This window comes from Hemiscyllium ocellatum, chromosome 2 (assembly GCF_020745735.1).
Source record: "Hemiscyllium ocellatum isolate sHemOce1 chromosome 2, sHemOce1.pat.X.cur, whole genome shotgun sequence".
Lineage (NCBI taxonomy): Eukaryota > Metazoa > Chordata > Chondrichthyes > Orectolobiformes > Hemiscylliidae > Hemiscyllium > Hemiscyllium ocellatum.
In genome coordinates, this window is record NC_083402.1 from 64,774,803 (window position 1) to 64,794,873 (window position 20,071).

Sequence of the window (20,071 nt, forward strand, 5' to 3'; positions counted from 1 at the left end):
ATTTTTGACTCTGCGATCAGACTAACTTCATGACAGTTTCCATGTCTTCTCTCTTCCTTCAAAATCATGGAAGCATAGATAACAGGAATAAGAATGCGCCATTCAGCCCTTCAATGGGACATGGAAAATAGGAGCATATCCATATTCTTTGGCTTCAAGAGCTTATAGGGTATATTTACCTCCTACTTTCAACTAATACTTTTTTTTAAAAATCACACCTCATTGTCCTGTGCCTCTCACATTCGCAATTCAACTCAAATACAATCTTGGGAGGGTCAATTAATTATTCACCAATTAGAATGCAGAACAGAAACACGTGCAGAGGCCGACTTGTCGTTTTTCCGTGACGTCAGGGGTTTTGACGTCTAACACGCATGTGCGTGGCGCAAACGCAAGATAGTCTCTCTCCAATGATATCAGCTGCAGGGAGCGGCACGTCTCCAACACAATAAATCTGAGAAGAGTTACCCGTCACTTTTTGGCCTTTCATTTTCAAATACAGCAGCATCACTTGCGATCATATTTTCTAAAAGAATCATGAAAAATGCTCATTACAGAGAAATCTGACCGACAATGTCTAGACCCCAAATAGTCTCGCATTCGCACATCCGTTTCTCTTGGCGAAGTGGCGCATGCTCTGTACGAGTGGTCCAGCTGGAACCCTGACCGTCGTCTCCCAGCAGCCTTTGTGTAATGCCGCGCATGCGCGCCGCCGCCTGGGAAAGGCTGTCTTCGACGAGGGAGTGTTAAAAGTTAAAAAGTGTCCAGGTTGAAGGATTGATCAATGTTTCCGGGTCGGGGTCACAACACCGGTTAGTCAGCGACCCCGGGGCGCAATTTCTCTCCTTGGTCCAGTTATTGACGAGGTAGGCAAACCTTGCTCTGTACCCAGACGGCAAACAAGCCCGGCTGATCAGCCCGAGGGATCGCCCTCAGTCCCCTTCCCAGCGGGGCGATCCTGGCGCGCCGACTGTCAGCCAGCCAGCCTAACGGTGAAATGATCAGGCGCCGTGTAATAATAGCTGTCCTTTTATTATCTGGCCCGTCCTCTGATTCCTGGGCTGCTCTACGGTACCTCAGTTAATTGGCCTGACAGTGATTGATTGTTGTTTCTTTAGCTGTCATTACATCCCTCAATTTCGCGTCTGTCCTTTAACTTTATTTGGATGAGGTGGAGAATCTTAGCTGATCTTGAGGATGCATAAGCGCATGTTAATATTACGAAGTGCATCATATTTCTTTAGATAAAATCTCATTTATTATGTAATATCGTCATTGTATTTGCCATATCCGAATTAGTCAATAAATGATACAAGCTGTCAGTGTGTTTTTGTAACCGTGAAAATGTTGCTTGCATTTACTGTGCATTAATGATATGTCATCGATTTAATCGAGCTGTCCGAAAAATCGCATTGTTTTAGACTCCCCGATAGTTCTTCTGTAGAGTATTTTAAGAGTAGGCTAGGTATAAACTTTAGAATTGTTGCAGATACAAATCGTAAAGACAAGTAGGAATTTCGACTTCAGTTATTAGTACCTCCCTCATTTCAAGTATATGAAACTGAAGTGATGTCAATTTCGTATAAACTTAAAAGAGCATGCTGATTAACGACACTTTTTTATAATGTAGAAAACAGTACATATCCTGCTTGTATTTTTCTACAATATGACAATTTGGCATAATTTCTCGTTTTAAAATCGCAAGTACACATTTTATAACAAACGAATTATGCATAGGATGCGAAGGATGTAGTTCTAGTAATCATTTAGTGGTGGCATTGTGGTACATCATTTGTGTGAGTTCTTGTGGCTCATTGGCTCTACTGACCAAATTCTTCACAAGTTCAACTATGCAGCACATGATTAAATGAAGAAATAAGAACAGAATTGACCATTTCAAAGTGATTATTAAAATAAATCTGCCTATCCTTGTCTAATTATTCACTATTCTTTATGCACTTACACTTGCACTTACAAACATTTTGTTAAATCGCCATTTGGAACTTGCTCCACAATAACAAGAGTTGTGCTTGCATGATTTTTTTTAACATAGAAACGCATGTCAAGACAAATATAGATAGAATAGGTTGAATGAATCCTTAGAGTATAAAGGCAGTAAGAGTATACTTAAGAGGGAAATCAAGAGGGCAAAAAGGGGACATGAGATAGCTTTGACAAATAGAATTAAGGACAATCCACAGGGTTTTTACAAATATGTTAAGGACAATAGGGTAACTAGGGAGAGAATAGAGCCCCTCAAAGATCAACAAGGGAGCACTTTGTGTGGAGCCGCAGAAAATGGGGAAGATACTAAGCGAGTATTTTGCATCAGTATTTACTGTGGAAAAGGATATGGAAGATATAGACTGTAGGGAAATAGATGGTGACACATTGCAAAATGTCCATATTAAAGAGGAGGAAGTGCTGGATGTCCTGAAATGCATAAAGGTGGATAAATCCCCAGGACCTGATCAGGTGTACCCGAGAACTCTGTGGAAAGCTAGAGAAGTGATTGCTGGGCCTCTTGCTGAGTTATTTGTTTCATCGATAGTGACAAGCCAGAGAGCCAGAGAACCAGAGACCAGTGAGCCTGACGTCAGTGGTGGGCAAGCTGTTGGAGGGTATCCTGAGGGACAGGATGTACATGTATTTGGAAAGGCAAGGACTGATTAGGGATAGTCAACTTGGCTTTGTACATGGGAAATCATGTCTCACATATTTGATTGAGTTATTTGAAGAAGTAACAATGAGGATTAATGAGGGCAGAGTGGTAGATGTGATCTATATGGACTGCAGTAAGGTGTTCAACAAGGTTCCCCATGGGAAACTGATTAGCAAGGTTAGATCTCACGGAATACAGGGAGAACTGGCTCAAAGGTAGAAGGCAGAGGGTGGTAGTGGAGTGTTAATTTTCAGACTGAAGGCCTGTGACCAGTGGAGTGCCACAAGGATCGGTGCTGGGATCTCTACTTTTTGTCATTTACATAAATGACTTGGATGTGAGCCTAAGAGGTACAGTTAGTAAGTTTGCAGGTCACACCAAAATTGGAGGTGTACTGGACAGTGAAGAAGGTTACCTCAGATAACAACAGGATCCTGATCATATGGGCCAATGGGCTGAGAAGTGGCAGATGGAGTTTAATTCAGATAAATATGAGATGCTGCATTTTGGGAAAGCAAATCTTAGCAGGACTTATACACTTAATGGTAAGGTCTGAGGGAGTGTTGCTGAACAAAGTGACTTTGGAGTGCAGGTTCAGAGCTCCTTGAAAGTGGAGTCGCAGGTAGATAGGATAGTGAAGAAGGTGTTTTGTATGCTTTCCTTTATTGGTAGAGTATTGAGTACAGGAGTTGGGAGGTCATGTTGCGGCTGTACAGGGCATTGGTTAGGCCACTGTTGGAATATTGCATGCAATTGTGGTCTCCTTCCTATCGGAAAGATGTTGTGAAACTTGAAAGGGTTCAGAAAAGATTTACAAGGATGTTGCCAGGGTTGGAGGATTTGAGCGAGAGGGAGAGGCTGAACAGGCTGGGGCTGTTTTCATGGAGTGTTGGAAGTTGAGGGGTGACCTTTATAGAGGGGCATAGATAGGATAAATAGACAAAGTCTTTTCCCTGGGGTCGGGAAGTCCAGAACTAGAGGGCATAGGTTTAGGGTGAGAGGGGAAAGATATAAAAGAGACCAAAGGGGCAACTTTTTCACACAGAGGGTGGTACATGTATGGAATGAGCTGCTAGAACAAGTGGTGGAGGCTGGTGCAATTGCAACATTTAAGGAGCATTTGGATGAGTATATGAATAAGAAGGGTTTGGAGGAATATGGGAGATGGGACTAGATTGGGTTGGGATATCTAGTCGCCGTGGATGGGTTGGACTGAAGGGTCGTTTCCATGCTGTACACCTCTATGACTCTAAGTAAACAAGTGGATGTTGTGTCAAAGGAATAGTTATTTGGAGAGAACAAAAACAGAAGGTTTTCTGAAGAAGAAACTCTTTTCTCTCCATAGATGCTACTAGACCTGCTGAGTGTTTTCAGCAATTTCTGTTTTTCTTTCTTATTTCCAACATCTGCAATTCTTTAGTTTTTTGTGTAGTTATTTGGAGGGCTGCTGAAAAATTTGATCTGAGTTGGGATTTATGAGAGACGTGTGAAAGGAGGGAACTCCAGCTGAGGTCTGTATGGATGAAAACTCTCACCAATGCTGGCCGAGCAAGCCGTGGAAGGAGAAATAGCATAATCTGAAAATTGGTATAGGTTTGTAGATTTGAGCAAGGTTACAGGGTTAAAGAGACTGTGAAGGAATGGGTGTTGTTGAGTTTTATTGCAGTCGTTTGAGGATTATTTTACACTAGCAAGTGGAAAATGAAACGTGAAGTGGTGAGATTATTAGGATATGATTATGTCAGTTGGGAGTTTGCCTTACTATTTTCCGCCATACAAATTTTTAACTTGGTTAACATGGAAATATTCTACCTACAGATGTTTCCATAGATATAGGCATGCTGACCATTGCTTTTGGTTGGATGTTTTTGCAAGTTTACTTTGTGATTTGGACACTTTATCTCTTTTTATGGCCATATATTATGTTTTCTTTCTGTCAAGACATGACTTTATTTTTGCATTCTAAATGTTTATTTTATGTCTTCATTCATTTTTGATCAGGGATTCCAAAATGTGAATAATCTAAATAGCATATTACTGATCAAAGACTTCAAGAACTTGTGTTGCTGTTCATCTAATTATTATGGTTAGGTTTATTACTGTAAGAATATTGGAAATTACAGCACAGAAGAGATCATTTGGACCCTGATGCCTTTATGCTGTCTCAGATTGATGCCATCATCTCTAACATCCTTTCTCTATCTTCTTTCCATTACGTTTTTCAGGTTAGTTGTCAAGTTCTCTTTTTAATGCTGCACTGGCTGCCCTGTTAAAATATCAGTTTAACTCCCTGAAAATATTCCTGTTCAATTTCTTTCCTCCTGATAACTGTTTTTCAATTTTTTTTCATTCTATTTGTAAATTTGTTTACTCTGCTCATGAAGCAAATTAGATTCTTGATATTATCTAGACAAATATCTTCGGGAATTGAATGCAGGGTGGCAAGGTGATGGATGTGAGAAACAAATATCAGACATGAATAATCACAATGTTACTCTTTGGGGAATGATTTATTGAAGGTAGAGGAAATCACAGAAAAAGGAAGGGTGAAGCTATGAAAGAAGTTAAATGCGGTAACAAGGGTTGAAATTGGTATCAGTTCTGAATGTCTTTGTAGTTTACTAAAAATAGGGTTTTTCAGGGATTGAATATTGATGTAGATATTCAACTTTGGATGAGCTCTCACGCTTTTAGAGGGTACAGTCAGCCAGGCAAGTTTTGAGAAGGAAGAGTTATGAGTAATGGTTTTAAACTAGATGAATTGAGGATGCAAGTATTGTAGTTACGTTTTGCAATGGCCAGAATTTAAACACGGGATGCAAGCTAATGAACAGATGGGGCTTTAAAGTTTTTGACAGGCCGGTTCAACCTAAGATGATAACTATGAATGAAACAGTAGCAAGCAAGTGTCCAGAATTACAGTAAGTGCTCAAGACTATGACTGTGATCTTCCACCTCATGCAATAGTCATGTTTATTTTTTAACTGGGGCATTGACAACACAAGTTTAGGCAAGTGGTGGAGAATTTGAGATCGTTATTGTTGAAACTTCCTTTACTGTCTTTGAATGATAAAACTGAAGAAAAATTGTTTACGGGAAAGGGACCAAACACAGATCCTTGTGGACTCGAGGGGTAGGAATGCAAGGATGCACAACGAAACCCTTGCTTTGGTTCCAGATACATATGTATGAATGATTTCTTGAGGGCTTTTCCTAGAGGCTGGACAACACTACAATGCTATTGGATGAACATGGTGATCTGTGAATTCACCTGTCAGAAAGGTAAGGAAGATGGGGAAGATATCCTGACTGTATTAATAGGCATTTCAATGATCACTTGGATTTGAGCCTCAGTGCTATGGCAGGAGCAGAAACCTGATTTGAGCTTTTGAGAATGATGGACACCCATTTGGGGATGGTAAGAAATTCAAGGTCTTGTTGAGAATATAAGAAATTGGATCGAGATTATCTCAAGTTGAATCAGCCTGTCAAAAGCCTTAAAGCTCCATTTGATCACGAGCTTGTGCTCCATTTTCATATTCTGACCATTGAAAAAAATAACTACGTCCAAGAGGGTAACACTATTCACACCCTCAGTCCATCCAGTGTAAAACCATTGTTTGTACTTTTACCTTCCCAAAACATGACTGACTGACTCCAACCTCCAAAATGGTTAGCTCATTCAAAGTTGACAACCCACCTCAATGCTCAAGCCTCAAGATTCAGCAATTTGCCTCCTCAAGCCAGCTCTTTCACTTGGTAATATCATAGCTGATCTTTTTGTGGTCACATTCCACGTTTCTGCCTGCTCACCATAATGCTTCACTCCCCTGTAGATTTGAAATCTATCTAAATCTCTTTGAGAATAATTATTGACCAAGGTTGTACTTTACCTGAAATCAAGAATTTCAAAGATTAATGACTTTCTTTGAGAAAAGAAAATCTTTCACATATCCATTTTAAATGGTATACTCCTTAATGAAAAGCTGTGGCCCTTGTTAGAGACTACTCCATGAGGATAACCTTCTCTCAGCATCTTTAATATCAAGTAGGTAAAAACAATGACTGCAGATGCTGGAAACCAGATTCTGGATTAGTGGTGCTGGGAGAGCAGTTCAGGCAGCATCCGAGGAGCAGTAAAATCGACATTTCGGGCAAAAGCCCTTCGTCAGGAATAAAGGCAGAGACCCTCCTCTAGCTTATCTGTCCATGCTTCAGGACTCTATGTTACTTTGTCCCCACCCCACTCTCCTCTAGCTTATCTCTCCATGCTTCAGGCTGTCTGCAATCCAAAGATGTGCAGGTTAGTGAATTGGCCATGCTAAGTTACCCATAGTGTTCCGGAATGTGTTGGTTAGGTACATTAGTCAGGGGAAATGTAAAGTAATAGGGTAGGGGAATGGATCCAGGTGGGTTCCTCTTCGGAGGGTCGGTGTGAACTTATTAGGCCGAAGGTCGTGTTTCCACATTGTAGGGATACTATTATTGTGTGTTTTAGTCTTGCCAAACAAGGCTTTTTATGTCCACCTTCTGATGAGTGGTCAGAAGCTTTTAAGATATATTTTAGATATAAATTCAGAAATGTTACATGTACTCTGGGTAGTACAGTGTTTAATACTGTTGTCTCACAGTGCCAGGGACCTGGGTTCAATTCTAGCCTTGGCTTATTGTCTGTGGAGTTTGTGTTCTGTACAATCTGCTCCAGTTCCCTACCACAGTCCAAAGATGTGTAGGTTAAGGGGATTGGCCATGTTAAATTGCCCTGTAGTGTCCATGGATGTGCTGACTAGGTGGATTAGCCGTGGTAAATGTAGGGTTATTGAGATAGGATGGGGAGGTGGGTATTCGTGGGATTCTCTTAGGAATGTTGGTGCAGACTCTGTGGACTGAATGACCTCTTTCCACGTTGTAAGTAGTCTACGTTTCTGTAATCTAGGTTTGTTCAATTTATTGCGTCAGTGCATGACACTATGATCTTTTGCTATAAATTCTGTGTTCTATGATCCTCTGCCGCTACCTATCTAACGAAGGAGCAGTGCTCCAAAAGCTTGTACTTGCAAATAAACCTGTTGGACTGTAATCTGGTGTCATGTGATTTTTAACTTTAACCAACAGAAAGCAGAGAGTTAGGAAAAAGTCATAGTATAAAAGTTGGAAAACTTAGGTGCAACTGTGCAAGGCATTGGTAAGACTGCATCTCGAGTATTGTATGCAGTTTTGGTCCCCTTAATCGAGGAAGGATGTAATTACATTGGAGGCAATTCAGAGAGTGTCACAATTTAATTCCAGAGATGATAGGCTTGACTTAGGAGGAGAGATTGAGCAGTTTAGCCTGTACTCACTTGAGTTTACGAGGATGAGAGGAGACCTATTTGAGATATATAAGATGCTCAAAGGGGTTCATCAAGTAGATGGAGAGCAGATGTTTTCACTTGTGGGGTTATCTAGAATGGGAGTTGATAATTGTAGCCGAAGGATGGAAGATTTAAAACAGATACAGAGTAATTACTTCTCTCAAAGGATCATAAATTTGTGGAAATCACTATCCTAGAATGCAATGTAGGCTGGGTGAGTAATTTAGTCTCTTTAAGTTCTTGATTGATGTAGGGATCAAATGTTGCAGGGAGAAGGCAGGAGAATGTAGTTGAGAAACATATTGACCATGATCAAGAGTGGATTTAATGGGCTGAAAGGACTAATTCTGTTCTTATATCTTATAGTCTTGTGGTCTTATTAGGAGGACCACAACCATGGTTTTCACCTGCTTTCAAATCCTGATTCTAAACCACAGTTTTTCATTATTCTCCTGACGACTGTTTGAATGAGACAGTTCATCGCTTTCGTGGCCTATACCATTTTGAGCTGAGTCCTCAACTCCATATCCGTCTCAACGATGTAATTGTTTACTTCCAACTTTGTAATGTCACCCATCGTCACTCAGCTTACTTGCTGAAACCAACACCTATGCCTTTGTTACTACCAGACTTGATTCCAGTACTCCCTTTGCCAGCCTTGCAAGTTATATGTTTTAAATTTGAATTTATTCAAGCTTCTGCTTCATGTGTTCTAACTCACACGAAGTCCTGTTCACACATTTGCACACTATCATTGGCTCCTGGTCTGACAATGTTTCCGTTTTAAAATTCTCATCCTTCAAATTTATATATGACCTTGCTGCCTCACTGTCTCTATATGCCTTTCTAACTGTGTAATTCTCAGTCTTTGCTCTTCCACATTCTAGTCTTTTATTCTGTCTTAACTTTCATTGATTTTTACTTGTTGGTTGTGCCTTGCGGAGCTTATGTAAACTCTGGAATTCCCTTCAAAACCCTTTGTCCCCGTCTTTCTTAACCCTCCTCTCTACTTTTCGATTGTCCTTAAAACCAGCTCTTTTTACAACATTTAAAAGACATTTGGACAGTTACACGAATAGGAATGCTTTAGAGGGATATGTGTCAAACATGGGCAAATGGCACTAGTTTAGTTTTGGAAACTTAGTTGGCATGGATGAGTTGGAGAAAAGGGTCAGTTTCCTTGCTGAACGATTATATTGTGACTTCAAGCCTCCATTCAGTCATTGATGCAGGACTGAGGTCTTTACTTTTGGCATATCATTGGGATACAGTTTCATCTGCCCCTTCAATTGAATGCTAAACATTCCACTGGCAATATTTGAAGCAGGAGATTTGCCCTCTGCTCAGCAACAGATTATTTGGACAGATATCTCTTTGTATACAGCAAGATCGTTTAACGTATTGGATGCTGCGTTGTTGAATTATACAAGGGTTACACTTCAAAAATACTTAATTCACTGTGATGCTTTAGCTATCCTGAGACTTAGAATGGTACCATATAAATGCTAATTTGTTCTTTCATAATAACTTGAAAATGTATTCTGTTAAAATTCAAATTGTAGCCATTAGCATATCTGTGATTTGAAATTATCATATCAGTGCAGAATTTGCTGGGAAAATATTGGCAAATGTAATATACAAGCTACTATTGAGGTGTAAAATCAACAATTTAGGAAGAGCAATAATATCAGTTATAATCATAGCAAATGGCTAATGCATGTGTTTCCACTGTAACGTTCGTGCATTGGGAGATTTCCATCTGCTTCCACGAGTGCTTGGAGAAATTACTGCATGTTCTTGAGTTGAATTAAATTAACTAAGAAACTAGGTTTAGCACTTGATGTTAAGCATTTTTCCACTTAATTTTACTGTGTTTCTGCAAGCGACTTTACATTGCTGATCCATGAAGAGAATAGTTAAAACTGTGAAGATGTAACTTCTGAAGGTTGCAAATTATTCCTGTGTGGTTTTTAAAAAAAATTTAAACCGTTAAAATTTTTTATTCTTTCCTCTACCGTTGTTATTTGAAACTATTGTTTCTTTCACTCATCCTTTCTCTTTCGATGCCCAAGTTAAAGAGTTTTTTTTCTCCATTATTTCCTTTCTTTATCTAATATGTAAATCTCACTGAGAGTTAGTAAGTTAGCCTCACCATTCACCAAGGTCCTAGATGCCCATTTATCTTGCTACCATGTTATTCACACATACTTCCTGCAATTAACATGCAAAATGTTTTCAAGCTGAACAGAGAGGGTGGGGGTAGGGGAATGGTGATGGGAATTTAATGAACTCAAAGCACTGCATTTTGTCCTGCCCGGCAAACTGGGGGCCATGATTGTTTTCTCATTGAGTATTGTAACAATGCGTACTCTTCAAAAATACTTCATCAGTTGTAAAGTGCTTTGGCACATCCAGCGATCATCAAAGGGGTGACATAAATGCTATTTTTAAGAATTAAACATAAAGTATGAAGACTGTCATTCTGTTGCACGGGTAAGGGAAGTGTGAGTTGATATCCAGGAGACATTTCCATAATTGTGCTGAGCCATACTGATAGATCCTTCTCCCTATAAATATAGCTTCCTGAACTCAAGTCTCCAACTGCACTAAATGTTTGCCAGTAGCCTTGCTTTAAATGTTTATTCAGTTTTCCCTTTTTTTTTAGACACAATGGTCTTAGTCATTTCCCACTGTCAAGCATTCAATGCTGCAACAGACTTGTGACTACAGAAAGAGTTTCCTGATTTTTCTCCTGACTTTGGGTGACATTTTTAAATTGATGTTTATTGACAAGAATTTCGCACCTAATGGAAATATTTAGCTCCTCAAATTTTTTCCTGTGAACTCAGAAGAAACAGAGCTGAAAATGTGTTGCTGGAAAAGCGCAGCAGGTCAGGCAGCATCCAAGGAACAGGAAATTCGACATTTTGGGCATAAGCCCTTCTTCAGGAATGAGGAAAGTGTGTCCAGCAGGCTAAGATAAAAGGTAGGGAGGAGGGACTTGGGGGAGGGGCGATGGAGATGCGATAAGTGGAAGGAGGTCAAGGTGAGGGTGATAGGCCGGAGTGGGGTGGGGACGGAGAGGTCAGGAAGAAGATTGCAGATAAGGAAGGCGGTGCTGAGTTCGAGGGATTCGACTGAGACAGGTGGGGGGAGAGGAAATGAGGAAACTGGAGAAATCTTAGTTCATCCCTTGTGGTTGGAGGGTTCCTAGGCGGAAGATGAGGCGCTCTTCCTCCAACTGACGTGTTGTTATGGTCTGGCGATGGAGGAGTCCAAGGACCTGCATGTCCTTGGTGGAGTGGGAGGGGGAGTTGAAGTGTTGAGCCACGGGGTGGTTGGGTTGGTTGGTCCGGGTGTCCCAGAGGTGTTCTCTGAAACGTTCTGAAAGTAGGCGGCCTGTCTCCCCAATATAGAGGAGGCCACATCGGGTGCAGCTGATGCAATAGATGATGTGTATGGAGGTGCAGGTGAATTTGTGGTGGATACGGAAGGATCCCTTGGGGCCTTGGAGAGAAGTAAGGGAGGAGGTGTGGGCGCAAGTTTTGCATTTCTTGCGGTTGCAGGGGAAGGTGCCGGGAGTGGAGGTTGGGTTGGTGGGGGATGTGGACCTGACGAGGGAGTCACGGAGGGAGTGGTCTTTTCGGAACGCTGATAGGGGAGGGGAGGGAAATATATCCCTGGTGGTGGGGTCCGTTTGGAGGTGGCGGAAATGACAGCGGATGATACGCTGTATATGGAGGTGGTGGGGTGATCGGTGAGAACCAGTGGGGTGACTTGGAATTCCTTGCCACAGACAGCTGTGGGACAGAGTCCTTGTGTATATCTCAGGCTGAGATAGAGTCTTGATCAGGTCGGAGTATCAAAGGTTGTGGGGCAAAGGCAGGAAAATAAATGTGAGGAATGTCAGGTTAGCAGTGATCCTATTGAATGGTGAAGGTTCAAGGGATCGAAAGACCTACTCCTGTTCCAATTTTTTATGGTCTTTCTGTTCCAAAAGGAAAAAAAAAGTACTTTATTTATATTCTTAATACTTGTCTTGTGTGAAATATTTCTCAGCATGCCTTGTAGTCTTAAGTGCTTACAATCTGAGATATATGAGCTTTCGCCCGAAATGTCAATTTTTTTCCTGTTCCTCGGATGCTGCCTGACCTGCTGTACTTTTCCAGCACAACTCTGATCTAAAATCTGAGATATATCTCTGGTACTGTCGGATCTTTTAAGAAATAAAAAAATTATTTACTCAAAGCAGACAGAAAAATATTAGCAGTTTGAATGATCTTCAGATGAATAGCGGGTTCCTTTTTTAAAATATGTTCATTTGGACTCTTGTTTCACAGAAAACCCAATTTAATTGGACGAGCAAATAAAAAAGTAAAAAATGAGGTCTGCAGATGCTGGAGATCACAGCTGCAAATGTGTTGCTGGTCAAAGCACAGCAGGCCAGGCAGCATCTCAGGAATAAAGAATTCGACGTTTCGAGCATAAGCCCTTCATCAGGAATAAGAGAGAGAGAGAGCCAAGCAGGCTAAGATAAAGGGTAGGGAGGAGGGACTAGGGGGAGGGGCGATGGAGGTGGGATAGGTGGAAGGAGGTCAAGGTGAGGGTGATAGGCCGGAGTGGGGTGGGGGCGGAGAGGTCAGGAAGAGGATTGCAGGTTAGGAGGGCGGTGCTGAGTTGAGGGAACCGACTGAGACAAGGTGGGGGGAGGGGAAATGAGGAAACTGGAGAAATCTGAATTCATACCTTGTGGTTGGAGGGTTCCCAGGCGGAAGATGAGGCGCTCCTCCTCCAGCCGTCGTGTTGTGTATGGCATGCGTAGATAAAAAGGGTTTCTTATATGCTCATAGAAAATGCTACAAAACCCCTTTCAGTAGTCTCTTGCTCTTTCAGTCTGGCTTTAATATTTCTTCTGAATACTACTAATATATCTGCTCTAAAGAACACTGTGCAGTTTTAAACACTCCATTCTAGAAAGAGCTTTTAAGCAGTCAAGTGTACAGTGTAGATGCAGCAGTAAAATAGGGACAAAACTATCATTTCGAGTGAAGTGAGATATTGAAATAACTTCAGCCAGAGTACAGCTGGCTAACAGGAAGTTGAAAAAAGTTGCAAAAATTATCAAGTTGTGAGAAATCTGGAAAAAAGTTCCTCTGGAAAGTCGGTGATTGAATACTTTGCCATTGGAACGAATTGGGATGATGATTGTTATGTCTTTTAAGAGAAATGAAGGTAAATACTCTTTTTACCATGTGAAGTTGCAGAGCCATGGCTTGGATTAGGACAGTGGGATTCGATTGCTAAACTACAATGAACTGATTTGTAGTCTTTTGTAATCTTTGATCTTTATTTTTGCCTTCCGATGACTGACTTAAGAAAAATAGATTCATTCACGTTATCATTCCTTTACAATGCTGTTCTGTTGGGAGAAAATTTTTAAACTTTTAAAACTTATTGCCTTCAAATTCATCAAGGTCCTGCAATTTCAGTTGGGCTGTTTTGGTGGTTTTCATAATTGAAGGTCAGAAATGAACAGCAATCTTCTCTTGAGGGAGAATTGTATTTTTGGAGTTGTAGTTTTTTAGTTAACCCACTAAAGTGGCATGTTTGCTGGAGTGAACTTGGCTGTATTTGATGGATTACGCTGAATTCTCCTGATATTTTAGTCAATCCCTCACCATCAAAGTAGATTAATTTAGCTCATTTACTGTTAATGGGAATTTGAATGAAAATTCACTATTGTATTTGTGTATGTGATATGTTTTTAAAAAAATTGAGTCAGATTTGTGAACAAAGTATTTGATTGTATGCAGTTCCTGATACTTTTATGTTCAGCTATGATCACATGATCTAGGAATGGGAAAATATAATTGTCACCAAATATTTGAATCATGTTTGACTATCTTGTTTGAGTTCTTAGAAGAAGTAACAAAGAGGGTTGATAAAGGTAGTGCTAACAATAGGTGTTATTGTCTTCCAAAAGACCTTTTGATACAAAGCTATAGAACGCACTTTGTGAGAAATGTTTTAGCTTATGAAGTAAAATGGATAAAATTGACTGACTGAAACAGACAAACAATCACGGATAATGGGTATTTTTCAGGCTGTAGGAAGGTTTGTAGTGGATCCTTTTCCTGATTTATATAAATTATTTTTACCCTGCAATGCCAGAAACAGTTTTTAAAATTGCAGACGATACAAACTGGCAAGAATTGTAAACTGAAGAGAACAGTGCAGAACTTCAAAATGCCAAAGAAAAGTGGGTGGATGGGTGGAAGATAAAATTAATTGCAGAGAAGTGTACGGTGGAAAGAAGGTGATGAGACAGGAGAAAATAATAAAATAAACATTATTCTAAAGGTTGAGAAGTAGCAGAGAGACCTGGTCTACATGTGCATAAGTCCTTTAAAGGTGACAAGACAAGTAAAAAGCATGATCCATAAAACATGGAGAATGGCCACCTTCTTCACGACAGCAAAACTGTGATTCTGTGTTTTCTGTGCATGTTTCAAGCCTATTTAATCCCACCTGTGAGATTGTCAAATTGTACACTTTTCATTTTACTGTTGAATATGAACAACATTTCCTTCATTTTGACAGTTCTGAATTAAACGTATTAAAATAGAAATTGGTCTTCGTGTGGTAAAAGTTAGTTTTATCACATATAAGCTGCAAGTATATTTGAATCTGCTTTAAAACATTGAATAACTTTGTGAGAAGGATCCTCAAGAATATAACTGATGATATGTTAGAATTTTATTCTTAAAAATTTTGGGGTGTAGTTTTTTTTCTAAAAATTCTGCATTTATGACAGATGTGTTAAATCTGCTAATTGTAGGAACTTCATTAGAATTTTTCAATGGGAATCTCACTACAGATGTGACATCTTTATTTGTAAGGATCACTGTGAAATAATAAAAAGAGAGCAAAATACTGTTGGTTCTGGAGCTCTGAAATAAAAACAAAGTACTGGAGAATCTGTTCACATCTGGCAGCACCTTCAGAGAGAGCATGAGAGTTGATGTTTTGTGTCCAATATGACTTCAGAACTTCATATTGATCTCCAATCCTGTTTCACTTGCTAGGTCCTGTCAGCCCTCTTGAGTTTCTGGAGCATTTTATGTCTTTACCAGCATGAAGCAGGTTAGCCTTACCATGCAGAGACTGAGAGGGGTGTGCTGTTGGTCATGACCACACAAGAGAGTAAAAGGCAACTGTGACGTCACAAGAAAGCCATGAATTAAACTGCTTTTGAAATAACTGTAGACAGAATGGGAGCAACAGTAGTAGACCTTGAAGAAAAATCAGGAATACCATGGAAGAGAAAAACTGAGCGCCAGGACCATGACTTATTGCTATCGCATCTAAAGTGAGATTCAGGTTTAACAGCATTCCAAACGCACATTGCTGGAGAAACTTGGCAGGCTGGCAGCATCTGTGGAGAGAAAGCACAGTTAACATTTTGTGTCCAGTACTGTGCACATGCTTCCAGCCCTGTTGCAATTTCTATTTTCTAGCATTTCTGGCTTCATAGTTCTATTCTGTTTTGGTAGCATTCCAAGTCTCTGGGTTTGGTGGGAGAAATGAGTTTAAAAGTGACATCAGAGGAAAGCTGTAAGTTTATTGGTTGGTGAATATTGCTTTCGTTTTGCTGTTGTTTTTCCAAAGTTCGGGAATGAGTTCGGAAGCAGCTAAGAGATTAAAAACCTTAAATATTTATATAAAATACTCAGTTAGCTTCCTTATATTTAATTTGTGTGAACAGAAAGGATGTGAACGAGAACTCCTATTTTAGTGTGGTGAGGAGTGTTAGTAGGAACAATGTTTACTAACTATAAATCGAGGAATGGCTGGACTGCTCTGACCCCTGGAGTGCACTTCCTGTGCTATGTGGAAAGTCCGCAAAAGCATATGTATGATAAGCATTGTGCATTGCAACAAACTAGTGTCAGTATGGTGCATCCATGAGGTTGCGAACTTCATGGATAACATATTTATAGGCATAATTGCCTTGTAGCTTAAGAGTACCCTGGAAAAAGGCTGGTAAACAGTCAAGAAAGAACAGGTAGTTAGTGCATAAGTCAGCTGACCAATGAAAGAGCTAGAGTCCAGAACAAGTGTGCTTATAACAGATGTCAAGATGAATTTAGAATATCAGATTAGCATGGATCATTTGGACTGATGAAGGGCTTTTGCCCGAAACGTCGATTTCGCTGCACCTTGGACGCTGCCTGAACTGCTCTGCTCTTCCAGCACCACTAATCCAGAATCTGGTTTCCAGCATCTGCAGTTATTGTTTTTACCTCACCATTTGGACTGAAGAGTCTGTTTCTGTGCTGTTTGACTCGATGACTCCACATTGGGTATATTCCACTACTGACTACTAGGCTGAATGTAGAAGGTCTGGTGAGGAAGTGGAATAGCAAAAGAATGAACTGAGTTCTTAAAGGTCTTTCAGTCCTTATTGGTTAGTAAAACATGTACGTTTTCACAAGTTTGACACAATTTAATGACTGAATCATAATAAGTCGAAAAGAATGTTGATTAGATCAACTGAATTCACGATCTTATTAATGTGATTTCTTCCTGACAGGTCACTTGTCTCCTATTCTGTTCTTTGCCTTTCATGTTCTTTTCTTACTGGTTGCTTTATCCATGCTATAACCCTGGCTTGTCACACCCTTGTGTGCCAGTAAAAATCCTGAGCTCTGATTGATTTGCCAACATACAAACAGCACATGATCAATCTCAGATTGGTTAAGGGTATGTGCCAAATTTCTGTCTGGTTATAAAATGATGGTAGTCATCTTTTTAATATTTCTTCCCATTCTCAGCTGACTGGTTCTCTAAGATATCAATTATTTGTGGGAACATGGTTTTCAGTGCAGCTTTTCCCCTTTTTTTGTAGAGAGCTCTCAACTAAGATAATGAGGCACTGCAAGGTAATTTTGTGTGATTGTGTTGAAGATATGTAGTGCCATACCCCAATGATTAATATCACTCCAGTGTCTAATTGATGCATCCAATGTTCTGGTGAATTCAAAATCCTAACAGTATATTCTAGCAAAATTAAACTATTTGTCACTGTGTAACTTAGCTTGTTTCAGGAAACAGTCACTGTTAACTGAAAATAACAAGAGTACAATTTACGCTATCATAAAATCCATGCAGAGCAAGTGCATCCGTACATAAAACTGAATTAACAATATACCTGTTAAAGATGCAGCATAATAAATTCAGTTAATGCATATAAAAAGCCAAAATAACATAGCTTCAATTTCAAGAAAATGGCAATTTCTCTTTTGAGCACTTTTGAGTTTAAAAAGCTAAATCAATCTAGGACATAGTTGAGTCTTGAAAATTAAAGCTGTTTTACTTCAAAATGTTCCAACATTTGTCTTGGAATAAACAAGCCTTCAACATTCATTTTATGTTAGCATGGGATCTGATGATAAATCACAAATGGTATCCTGTAGCCACAAGCAAAGGTATGATGTGATATTAGATGCTTACGCTGACCACAATTAAATATTCTATAATTTTAATCCCTTTTTTGTTTGATCATTATGCATAACTAGAACAAACTCTTTTTAAAAAAAACTCAGTCCGACAGGGTGGTAAGAGGAGTATGGGTGATTTTGTGCATGGAGGCAAGAGCATAGTTCAGGTATTAAATGAAAACTTTACATCTGTCTTTACCAAAGAATATACTGTGTAAATTATCATGAGAAGAGATCATTCAGATAATTGAAGATTTTGAAATTGATAAGGAGCAGGTATTAGGCCATCTATATTTGAAATTGATAAACTACCAGAGCTGGATGAGATGCATCCAAGGATACTTAGGGAAATAAGAGTGTAACATTGTTTTCAGGACAATGACATTTTAAGAATTTCCAGTGATTTTATTTGTTGTACATATTTTGGGACAAATGCTTCCATGAAGAGGTGCAGTAGTTTCAAAGCTTTGAGGAATGATACAAAAAGATTGCTGACACATACTTGATCTTTGCCTATTTTGTGTTACAGAACCTGAATAATATATTTTACTCTTTTACTTATTTTCCAGAATAAGGGTCATGCTTTGATCACTAAGTGGTGAATTTGCATTTAGCACTCTGGGTATTCTGGTGCCTTAGTCAATATGGGATTTGGAAATGATCTTCGGAATTCCCACGAAGCCCTGCTAAAACTGCAGGAATCTGAGCTTAAAGTCTTGGAGACGTTGAGGAAGTTTATGTCTCTACGAGTTAAGAGTGACAAAGAATATGCATCCTTGCTACAGAATGTTTGCCAGCAAGTGGAAAAGCATGAAACATCTTCCCCTGTGGATTCTCTTAGTAATGTCACGAAGGTTAGTTTTTTAAAAAATTTCCTAACTGCATCAATGCTTTAAATTCAGAATATCCCTATCTCTTGGCAGATGAATGTAATGTCATGAGTGAAAAATGTATCACTGTTAGAATTTAATATAGAGGAATTGTTCTCAGTGCAAGCATTTATAGTGAGCGCATGTGATATAATATAAATGAAGAATGGAATTCTGGTTTCAGAACGGCAAGGAATAAATTGAAATGTATTCATATAATCAAGACTCTCTGATGATTTGAGATGGAAATGCACTGCTTTGACTTACCTGCTCACTTCTGGTCTTTTGAGTCTCTTTAATTTTTGCTTTCAAGTCTTGGGCCAGCATGGTACATCAGACAGAACAGTTGAGCAGAATAATGAAAACACATGCTGAAGACCTAAATGTGGGACCCTTGTACAGATTGACCATGATGATCAAAGATAAGCAGCAAGTCAAGAAAAGCTATCAAAGCATGCAACAACAACTGGAAGCTGAAGTGTGCAAGGTAACTATGATTTGACTGTGAGATTGCTCTTGGGAACATATTTTGTTTTTTACTTTTCAAATTGTTATGTTGCTGAGTGTGAATTCTGAATGCACCAATTGCCATTTGACAAAATTGAAATGTTGTCATGTTTTTCTTAGCAGTTGGTCTGGAGCAGTATCACTGGGTGTTGAGGAGTGAGTTGTTTGTTGGTCCTATTGCAACATTTTATTGTGAGTCTAAAAATGATCAAGTGGTGGGAAAAGATAAAATGTGGTCAAATTCCTGTGAAATTGTCAGTAGGAGCTACTAGAGTCTTTTTTTGTAAATAACAAGGTATCGGTGCAATGGATCGTTACGTGACATCTTGTAGGACAAGGTATATGTCAAAAATTAATAGCATGTAAGAAGAGCACTATAATTGTTGTGGGTAGTTTTAATCTGCATATTAACTAGACAAATCAAATGGGCAAGGTTGGCATGGAAGATGAGTTTCTAGGATTGTGAGTTGCTTCATTGGGCAGTATTTTGCAGAACCTACTTGGGAACAGGCCATTTTAGATTGAGTAATGTGTAATGAGTTATGATTAATAAGAGATCTCAGAGTTAAGGATCCTCTAAGGTCTAGTGCTTACAATTTAAGCAAAATTTCAGTTGATTTAAAGGAGAGCAACTCTGGTCCTCAACTTAAATAGGGATAATTAAAGAAATATGAAAAAAAGGATTGTCTAAAATGGGCTGGGAAAATTGAAAAAGTGGAAAGTCACTGGATGAACAGTGGCAGATAATTTATAATTCTGTGCAGAACTTATTTTGGTTGAAAAGAAAGATTGAATGAAAAGGATGAAACACCCCTGGTTAACAAGGTAGTCAACAAGAGTGTCCAATCAAAAACTAAAGCATACAAAACAATGAAAATTGTTGATAAACCAGAGGATTAGGTGTTTTTTTTTGGAACCAGTAGCAGATGACTAAAAAAGTATTAAAGAGGGAGAAAATTGATTATGAAAGTAAATTGTTCAGATGTATCAGAAGAAATAGTGAGAGCTGAGAGTTGTACAGTCATCCAACACAGAAACAGATCATTTAGTCCAACTAGTCCATGCTGACCAAGTTTCCCAAACTAAAGTAATTCCATTTGCCTGCATTTAGCCCATATCCCTCCAGACCTTTTCAATTCATCGCCCATCCAAATGTCTTTTAGATGTTGTAACTGTACC

At 39.4% G+C, this 20,071-nt stretch overlaps 1 protein-coding gene across 1 annotated transcript in view; it reads left to right on the plus strand.

The window, feature by feature from the left end:
* Window positions 1-701: 701 nt before the first annotated feature.
* fer (fer (fps/fes related) tyrosine kinase) overlaps window positions 702-20,071 on the plus strand; it is a 226,968-nt gene continuing 207,598 nt past the window's right edge. Inside the window, exons 1-3 of the mRNA XM_060837245.1 lie at window positions 702-866; window positions 18,086-18,370; window positions 18,699-18,872. Of these exons, the coding sequence (XP_060693228.1) occupies window positions 18,161-18,370; window positions 18,699-18,872 (384 nt within the window). The 5' untranslated portion in view covers window positions 702-866; window positions 18,086-18,160. The remainder of the gene's footprint in view (window positions 867-18,085; window positions 18,371-18,698; window positions 18,873-20,071) is intronic.